At 47.5% G+C, this 10,126-nt stretch overlaps 1 protein-coding gene across 1 annotated transcript; it reads left to right on the top strand.

Moving 5' to 3' along the window:
* Positions 1-3,307, top strand: CHST2 (carbohydrate sulfotransferase 2). Its single transcript, XM_080410471.1, has one exon. It carries the CDS (start codon positions 635-637, stop codon positions 1,928-1,930), a length of 1,296 nt encoding a protein of 431 aa, XP_080266597.1. The 5' UTR covers positions 1-634; the 3' UTR covers positions 1,931-3,307.
* The last annotated feature ends 6,819 nt before the right edge of the window (positions 3,308-10,126 follow it).

Genomic DNA, 10,126 nt, shown 5'->3' with positions numbered 1-10,126 from the left:
GCCGCACGCCGGCGCGCCGGGGCCGGGTACCGTAACCGCCCGGCCGCTACCGAGCGGGGAGGGCCAGACGCTGCCTCATGGGCGCCGCCGCCGCGGGGCGCACCGGGCCCGGCCGGGCACTGCGGCGGGCACGGGACGGCGGCGAGAGCGACGGCGGCGGCCGCCAATGGGGGGCGCGGGGCGGGGCGCCGCCATTTCGGGATGCGCCGCGGCGGCGGCTCCGTGCGCGGCGGAGGCGGCCGGGGCTCGCCCTGCTGCGGCGCGGGGCGGGGGCGCCATGCGCGCTGGGCCCCGCCCCCGCCCGCTGCTCCCGCCCCCGCGGCCGCGCTGCGGGGAGGAGCGGAGCGCGGCACCGCCTCGCCCCGGCGGCCGCCGTGAGCTGGGCTGCGGCGGCGCCCGCGGCCGCTCGGCGATGGCGGCGCGGAGGAAGCGCGGCTGGCCGCGCGGCTGCTAAGTAGGGCAGCGGCGGGGCGGGGGCGGCGGCGGCGGCGGGGCCGTCGCGGCGGCTGCGCCATGCGGGCCGGGCGCGGGGGGCCGGCCGGGAGACGGCGCCGGGGGCGGCGCGCCCTGCTGCCCGCCGCGGGCCCCGGGGCGCCGGGGCGCTGAGCAACAGTTGGCCCCGCCGCCGCCCAGCATGAAAGTGTGCCGGCGGAAGGCGCTGGCGCTGTGCTTGGGCTACGCGCTGCTGCTGCTCCTGGCCGCCCTCAACCTGCTGGAGTACAAGTGGCGGCGGGAGCCGCGGCACTGCGGGGAGCCCCCGGCCGCCCCCCGCCACCGGCCCCCGCCGCCGCCCCCGCCGCCGCCGGCCGGCAGCCGCGCTCCGGCGGGCGCCCGGCGGCAGCTGGTCTATGTCTTCACCACCTGGCGCTCGGGGTCGTCCTTCTTCGGGGAGCTCTTCAACCAGAACCCCGAGGTCTTTTTCCTCTACGAGCCGGTGTGGCACGTCTGGCAGAAGCTGTACCCCGGGGACGCCGTCTCGCTGCAAGGGGCGGCCCGCGACATGCTGAGCTCCCTGTACCGCTGCGACCTCTCCGTCTTCCAGCTCTACAGCACGGCGGGGGCCGGCAAGAACCTCACCACGCTGGGCATCTTCGGGGCAGCCACCAACAAGGTCATCTGCTCCTCGCCCCTCTGCCCGGCCTACCGCAAGGAGGTGGTGGGCATGGTGGACGACCGGGTGTGCAAGAAGTGTCCCCCGCAGCGCCTCAGCCGCTTCCAGGAGGAATGCCACAAGTACCGCACGCTGGTCATCAAGGGTGTCCGCGTCTTCGACCTGGCGGTCCTCGCCCCTCTCATGCGGGACCCGACCCTGGACCTTAAGGTCATCCACCTGGTGCGGGACCCCCGGGCTGTTGCCAGCTCCCGCATCAAGTCCCGGCACGGCCTCATCCGGGAGAGCCTGCAGGTGGTGAGGAGCCGGGACCCCCGCATCCACCGCATGCCCTTCCTTGATGCCGGCCACAAGCTGAGCGGGAAGAAGGAGGGGGGGGGCGGCTCGGACTACCATGCCCTGGGTGCCATGGAGGTCATCTGCAGCAGCATGGCCAAGACCCTGCAGACTGCTCTGCACCCCCCTGACTGGCTTCAGGGCAACTACATGGCTGTGCGCTATGAGGACCTGGTGGTCGAGCCCATCAAGACCCTGCGGCAGGTGTATGGCTTCGTCAACCTGGCGGTCAGCCCGGAGATGGAGAAGTTTGCCCTCAACATGACCAGTGGCCCCGGCTACTCTTCCAAGCCCTTCGTGGTGTCGGCCAGGAACGCCACCCAGGCGCTGAGCGCCTGGAGGACTGCGCTCAGCTTCCAGCAGATCAAGCAGGTCGAGGAGTACTGCCACCAGCCCATGGCCCTGCTGGGCTACGAGAGGGTCGGCAGCCCCGAAGAGGTGAAGGACCTCAGCAGAACGTTGCTCAGGAAGCCGCGGCTGTGATGGGGCAGCGGGTGCCCGCCGACCGCCCTCACAGGCGGCTGAGCCCCGCCGGGAGAGGAGCCGTACGGCTGGCTTGAGTGAGGGAGGGAGCTGGGAAAAGCAACCTGGTTTCCGATCTCCTCCAAAGACTGCTGAAGGGTAACATACAGTAATGTAACGATTTCTTTCTTTTTATTTCCCTCCCCTTGCCCCTTGCATTGGGTTAGATGCGATTTAAAAAAAAAATAATAAAATGGAACTGAAAATGTGTGTTAAGCCCCTTTTCCCTTCTCTAAAATGCTAGGCAGTGATTCTGTACCAAAATCTTGTTTGTGGAGTTCTTGTGGGTTTGAAGATGGTAACAAAAAGTCTTGCACAATTCCTAACACGTCTTTATCTCCCTTAGTGCGGAGGGGTTGCCCTTGGAAAGCGTAATGCTGAAAATCAGACTTTGTATGAAAGCAAATGTTCAGACATGATAGTAATAAAAAACCCCACAATAAATGATATTCATTTTTATAATTACCTCAATTGTTTGGGAATTACAGTCTTGCGTATGTACAGCTTGAGGGGATGCTTGCTTAAAATAGCAACGTGGACTTTTTAAAGGGTATGGGTGGAGGGCTGGAGTGCAACATTTGCCGTGTTCAAAGATTAGGAGCTGCTATCGCAGAAACAAGTACAGATCTCGCAAATGTAGTGCAGGTTTTACGGCTATGTTAAAGCAGGTTTCTATTTAACTATTGTCTCTTTTGTTGTATTTAAAAAGTCTTTCAAGTGCCACTGTATTAGTGTCCTGAGAGTTTTAAAATGTTTGCCATCACAGCAGTATTTATTTTTGTCTTGACATGTATGTCCAGGAGACACTAACAAATAGAAGTGGATCTACATCGTGACAAGAAGTGCAGGATTAAAAAAGACATTTATCATACTGGAAACATTAGCATGTATGAAAATGAAAATAAAATTATATATATTATATATATTATATAGTGCTAACAATACATAAGATATGTAAGATATTTCTTGACGTTGGTTGGTAACAGGCATAACAGGGAAGCTTAGAAAAGCATAAAATGATTTATTTTTCCCCTTTGTCTAAGTGTCTGAGGGTATATTTATGTACGAGGAGGGAGGAAACGTACAGCTGTGTGTTCGTAGCTATAATGGAGCTTTTACAGAGTCAACCTAGCGTTTGATTTCAGAGCGCTGGCTAGATACTCATTTCTTGTGAATTGTCATTGCTCTACAATGGAGCCAGATGGTGGTCTGGCTCTTTCTTGAGAGCCTGGCCTAGAGACTTTGTCCCATTGTTAAAACTTGATTAAAAAAAAAAAAAAAAGAAAGAAAAAAAAAAAAAGATTTTACTACTACTGCTTTTATAATTTCCTTGAAAAAGTCCCAGTTTATTAAAGGTTAAATGGTGTGTTGCATATTAGAAGTGCAGACACCTCAAGTAGTTTTTAATCTTGGTGGTCTCCGATGCTCTTTGAAGGCTCATTTTGGAACTTGAGTTTTTAAACAAAAGTGGTTTTGCCAAACTGTTCTCTTGGGAGACTATAGACTTTTCTACAGGAAGTACATTTTACATTGCCTATTTGAGTGTTGTGCCTTCAGAAAATATGAAGAGTATGAGTAGGAAAAAGGAAATTGATTTGTGAAAATGAATTTATATAAACAGGATGCTGATAAGTGTGTGTGTGTGTGTGTATGTGTGAAAATTTTAGTGATGTGTAATATGTCTATTTCTTGTATTAGTACTTTTAAGTTAAACAGGTGATAACTGGCTACTAAGCTATTTGAGTTCTTGATGAAATTTTGACATTAGATGTTGAACTTACCCTGAAAAGGAAACACATTTAATAAACTAGTTTAAAGATTATTGCATAAGGTTGCCTATACACTTGCTGAATGACTACATTACACATGTCCGTTCCCTCCGTTCATCTTCACTATCAGTACAAATATCATAAATAGTACCTGTTGATGGGAGATCTTATAATTGGCTTATTAGGACATATTCCCATATTCCAGATAGCAGTGCTAAAAACGGGAGGGGTAGTTTGGTATTTAAAATACAGATGAAGGTGGAATGAGGTGTTTTGTGTTGTCACTGTACGTATTCTGATGCAGTGCTGAGTGTATTTCAGATACCTGGGTTTGGGCTGTACCTGTGGGGTTTTTTTTCCTTTTTTTTTTTTTTTTTTTTTTTTTTTTAATGACAGTGTGTCCTGGGGCAGTGCTTGAAAATCTGATCTCCCAGAGCATGTCGCTTGCTTTTTATCCGTCCGCTGCTTTATGAAGCACCCCTGCTGCCCGCTGCACGGTCCCGTCTGTCTCCTCGTAACAGCCGTGCGTGTGTTTGCCCATGATGCTGTCGGCAGGGCGAGTGGGCTGGGGAGCTGCAGAGCCTCTCTGCAGAGCGGGGTGCTGCGAGGGGCAGCGAGCCCAGCTTCCCCTCGGGGCTGGGGCACTGCGCCGCAATTTTGCCTCCCGCTGTCTTAAGTCTGAAACTTTGCTGTCGTTTCTAAATGGGGCTTTCTCATGACAGCCTGTTACAGCACAAGCTCTTTTGATTTTGAGGGCTGAAGCACTGTCATGTGTGTGTGCAGAATTCCTTGGTCTCTGCTGGGAAAGTTTACTGGGTGAGTGAAGTGAACAGGAATTAATTGCTTCTGTGGGTGTGAAATAGACGAGCCTGATTGACTTAGCTTCCAAAAATCTCCTTTGGATTCTAATGATACTAAAAAGCTCATCTCGTTCTTCAGAGAGCACTTGCTGCTTTTCTAATAGTGGTGCATTGCAAGCATCTGCTTCACTTTACTGATACGAAGAATGGTGTGCCAGTAGAGTTACAGCATCTGAATCTGGTCCATAATTTGAGCTCCACCTACTACATTGCAGCAAGGAATTACCCAACATACTGTACAATTGTACCTGGGCAGGTTTTGGTGAACAGAAGTAGTAATGCAAAGCTCATTTTGTGAAAATGAAGGACTGCAATTTTGTTGGGGTAAAGCTTCAGGACAATGAATAGGACTCTGTAAATTGCTGGCGGGCTAAGCCCTACATTTAGTGATGCTCCATTAAAAAAATAAGTATGTGAACAAGTGGCAGTTAAAAGAGGCCATTCTTAGTCCTTTATTCTACTCAGAAAAGAAGATTAGAGGAATTAAAAAAAGCCAAACGTAGTTAAAAAAAATGAAAAAGTTTTAAATGTGGGAACTTGCAGAGAAAAATAGGGTATCAGAAACATTATGAACAAAGAAGAGGGACATCTAGCTGTGGCTGGAATACTTAAATAATGCTTGACTCTCATGCTTAAAAATAGTGCCTAGGTTTGCTTTCTGTCTGATTTAATAATTACACTGTGCTTCTTCAACTGAAGTTAATGCTTGTATTAGTGAAGAATCAATAACATACACAAGGTACAGGCTGAACTAAGTTGCACTGAACCGGGAAGGAGACTGTTCTGAAGACTTGACATGTTGTTTCGATGGAGGAGAAAGGCCAGTGTGCAACTACGTGTTGTTTGCTGCTGTGAACAAAACCAGAAAATTGTGTGAGTATTGTAAATGGTAAGGATCACTCAGTGCATGAAAACACAGGAAAACCCTCTGTCCTCCACTGAATAAACTTAAAACACAAGACGTAAAAGTCCGCAAGTTGCTGCAGCTAACCTAAATGCTGACAGTGAAAAAAATGGTTAGATAGAGTATCTTTCGGTCTTTCTAACAAAAGGAGGAAGTTCTTCATTTTTCTGATCACTTTGTAATTTGTCAGGTGTTAAAGCTTCATGCCCGGCTGGGAAGAGGAACATAACTGACTTAATTGAAAACCACAAACCTTGTTTTTCAGTTACAATTTGAACTTGGGTCTCTGGAGATGAAATGGTGGTGGTTATAATAAAATCTGAAACAAGTGTTTTTCATCCTATAGGCCGTGACAAGAAGAGTGGGATTATTCTTTATTTCCCCCTTCATTTCTAATTGCTGTGGTGTGTTTTAAGTGCCCTTCAAAGGGAAGGGTGTTTAACGCGCGGTTTTCCACACTGCGTGTGTCTAAAGGCTGGCCTTAAAGCCTGTGTTTCAGTTTTGGTCCTGTGCATCCCTTTAAGTGCAGGCACGGGTCTCTTTGGAGCGGTGAATGCCAATTGTGTCAAATCGTGTGGGGCTGCTTTAAGTGAACAGACTGAATGTCAGACAAATGCTGCCTATGTTAGTTACTTAATCAAACAGATAAAAAATGTTCTTATTCTAGTGCCCTTTCAATTAAGGGTGTTGTACCAGGATAAATATTACTCTGATGGAGTTATGCATATGAATAAGGCAAGCAGATTTAATTTGGAGGCCCTTAAATGAGCGTGAGACTGCTTGCCATTGACGTATCCGACTTCGATGGTCAGTGCTTTCTGCTAGTTATCCTGGCAGTCATTGGATGTGGTTTACATTTTGTAGGAGAGCTCCTGAGCAAGATCTTATGAGAATGTGCACATGTTCTAAAATAAAAAAAAAATACATTGAATAACTTTTCAGCAATATTCATTATATAGCACACATTTAAAGTAATAAATAAGGCTTGTCTGGTTTATTTGGATTCACTGGTATCAAATGAGTTCTGTTAATGTGTTTAAATAAAAGCTCTTGGCTGTCAAGACATCCATGATTCTTCACAGAAGTTAGCAATTCTGCAAAGAAAATGCATAGATTCTGTACAACACAGACTGTTTTGACTTTGCAAGTTGGAAAATTTCCTTGTATTTATTTTTTTTGAGGCTTGGAGTTCCCTGCATCATGAGATCATGAAAGGATCACAAGAATGGGTCTGTATTATTGAGTGTTTAGTGTTTGGATCAATGCAAATCCCATGAGAATCAGTGTGAAACATAAGGTGTCTTCACTTGATGCAAGAAGAGCCGATGTTCCTCGGACACATCGATACCATAAAAACTATGAAAAGAAATAATTCATAATATAAATGGCATTGCAAATAGGAGAACTAGGATTAAAGAATCATATGCTTCTGCAGTGAGACACAAAGCTGTAAAATACATGTAAAAATACATGCCATGTTCCTTCGCAGAAGAAAATTTTGTTTTTAAGGGACACCTTTACACTCACTGATGTGGGTGAGATTCCTAGTGTCCACTCTGGTGTCTGATACAGGAGTATGCTTGTTACAAACAGGGTGGTGAGAAGGGAATTGAGGTTGAGCAGTACCACCTCTTTGTTCCTATCAGCTATCAGAGAAGTTGGTGAGTAGCCAGGAGAGTCTGCAGGTCTTTTAGTATGAGGTACCACAAACTTGTGTCTGGATATAATGGCATTGTTCTGATGGGGTTTGAATGAAAATAGGACTTTCCTGCTGAAAAACAAGATGAAAATCAGGCTGGAGGAACTCCCCAAATGAAAAATGATTAATACAGCAGTCTGAACAAGGAAGGTTGGTAGCTGCTGCTGAGCAACCCGTTTCTAATGACGCTGGTGGAAGCTGAAGTTGCTAACTGGAAGGGGCCCTACAGCTGCAGCTTTAAGGACCCTGAAGATGCTAGTAAGCTTTAAGTGGGGTTTTCAGGAATACTTTCATGTGTCATTTTCATTTGAATGGGAATATTGTGTGGGAGTTGGTGGGAGTTACATTTCAGGGTGCCTCTGAAAATCATGGCCTCATAAATTCATTTTGGAAGGAGTCTCAGGAGATTTCTGGTCCAGCTTCCTACTCAAAGCAGGGTCAGCTTATGAGATCAAACTAGGTTGCTCCACTCTTTATCCTGGAGGGTCTTGGAAACTTCCAAAGACAGAGACTGCACAGTCTCCCTGAACAACCTGTTGCAGTGCTTGACAGTCCTCATGGTGAACCATGATGCTTCTGCAAAACTGGCCACAAATCACTGATTATGTTACGTAAATTTATTGTTCCTTAATTTTGTGTTTTGCCTATGCCTGTGGATATGGGTCATGTCCTTATTTCCCCTTAAATGCAATAGATGTTGGCTGCAGCTCAGCTGTTGCGAAGGGTCAGCAGCAAAATGGCTAATGAATAGCGATCTCAGTGAAAAAACGCAGATTTGCAATTAGAATGCTGCATCCTGCAATGTCCCTTGTTTACCCAGGAGTGATAAAGTAGAGAGCAGAGGGAAAAGAAATTCACTTAGAAGAAAGGAAAGGAATACAGTGCGGAGTCTATTGCAAGTTGCTTTTTCTCTGCTATAGGAAGAAAGAAATACTGTTAAGGAAAAGTGAAAGAAACAAATGATACCACACAGCAAGGTCAGGAGAGGAGGAGTAAAGGCATTTGCATGTTAAAAGCAGAGAGGATAGAAACCTGAAGGATATAAGATAAAATGTGCTGATGCTGTGTGCTGTAACCATTTGTGATTAATCATGATGGGCAGAAAGAATTCCTCACTTCTAACACAGTTTTAGATTCAATGGTTTTACTCGTAATTTAATATTAATTTCAAACAGGAGTCATTTTCTTAATTATTTGGATGCTTTTGTTGTTCCAGTTTGTTTTGGGTATAGATGGAAATATAAGAGCTGACCTTTTGTCTAAATATTCCTTTCTTCAGACCTGTATGCATAAATTCTCAAGAAGCCCCCTAGTCTGCTGAATTCTTGGTACCACCTTATTTTACATCTGCCAGATGGTTCCTTCTCCCACCAGTCAGGATTATCAGTAATTATCTGTTTCAAGCCATGTGCATGTATCATAACAGTTTATCATGGGAGACGTAAAATGGAAAAGGGACCTATTTAGTGTTTATATAACTTCCAGAATCACTTCTGGTAGCTTTCAGTATTTGCTTATTTGCGACTGATGGCTTGTGTGGATGCTTACTGTACCATTCTGGGTTCAGCCCTTCAGATCTCACATTATTCGGTTGATATATTAAAATCAGACACCTTACACACTCAGTGAGCAGTGTTCTTAAGTGTACTACTTAGTTGGTCAAGTGGTGACCTGTTTTGTTCTTCAGGGCACCTTTATATCTTCTTGCCCTCTCTTCTCTGAAGCAACAAGTGATAGGACAAGAGGAAATGGCCTCAGATTGCACCAGGGGAGTTTTAGATTGGATATTGGGAAAGATTTCTTCACCAAAAGGGTTGTCAAGTGCTGAAAAAGGCTGCCTGGGGAAGTGGTTGAATCACCACTGCTGGAGGTATCCAAAAGACGTGTAGATGTGGCACTTAGGGACATGGTTTAATGGTGGACTTGGCAGCATTAAGTTTACAGTGGGACTTGATCATCCTAAAGGTCTTTTCCAACCTAAATGATCCAGCAGCTACATCAGACCCTGCCAATGCCATACTGGGGTGGTTGGAGACATCTGGGGTCCTTCAACCCATGAAGCAGTGAAAAAGGTCTGACTGCCAGAGCAGAGCTCGGGGTTGCAGCATGCTGACCTCTATGGCTTTACATGCTTTTTACCTGCTTTGCTGGCTATAGCTCCAGCTCCAAGCATCAGAGCTGGCTGTGGTAAAAAGTACCTGTTTCAAAGTGGGTTTGGTACAATGTTGAAGAGTAAGCGGTGGGAAACAGTTATTTGCACTTTTCTGCTCCAGTACAGGAGTGAGCACAAACAGCCAGCACTGACCATAATGCTTTGATTTGTAAGAATTTAACATCTGGTCTCTAATTGCATATTCTTTCACACTGAGCAGAGATAAAAACATACAGTAGGAAAGTGTAATGTTGCGGCTACTGCCCAGAGGGTACCTGGTGCATTGTTGTAACCCAAGAGAGCTCACTGCAGGGCACAACTCATGCAAGCATGAGCCCCCTCTGTGTTAAATTGCTTTAAATAGAAAGTGCCTTATCTGACGCCACACCAGAGGCCTAACCACGGAGTTTCATGAGGCAGTGCTCGGCAGGTGCTAATTGGGAATGCTGACACCTGATGTAGAATGGGGGCACCTGAAAGCAGTTGAGGAGATGAGCTGCTAAACCCCTTCACTTCCCAGAAAGGTAACCATTTCTTGAGAAAATGGGATACAAGCAGAAGCCTTCCCTGACCTCCCAGGTTGCATGGGGCTAGGCTGCTCTCCACCTTTTACTTTTACCTGTGTTGGTGCCTGTGTCCTGCTGGGCACGGGCGGGCGTGGGGCCCTCAGGTGCCTGTTGTTCCTGGGCTGGCCCTGTGGCTCGGGGCAGCCCCTTGGGCGCAGCTGGCTGAGGCGGGGTGGGTGGGCTTCACTGGGGTAAATGTGGGGTGGG

This window comes from Falco punctatus (assembly GCF_963210335.1).
Source record: "Falco punctatus genome assembly, chromosome: 13".
NCBI lineage: Eukaryota > Metazoa > Chordata > Aves > Falconiformes > Falconidae > Falco > Falco punctatus.
The sequence above is the reverse complement of the archived record's forward strand: the minus strand, read 5'-3'. Positions and strand labels throughout refer to the sequence as shown.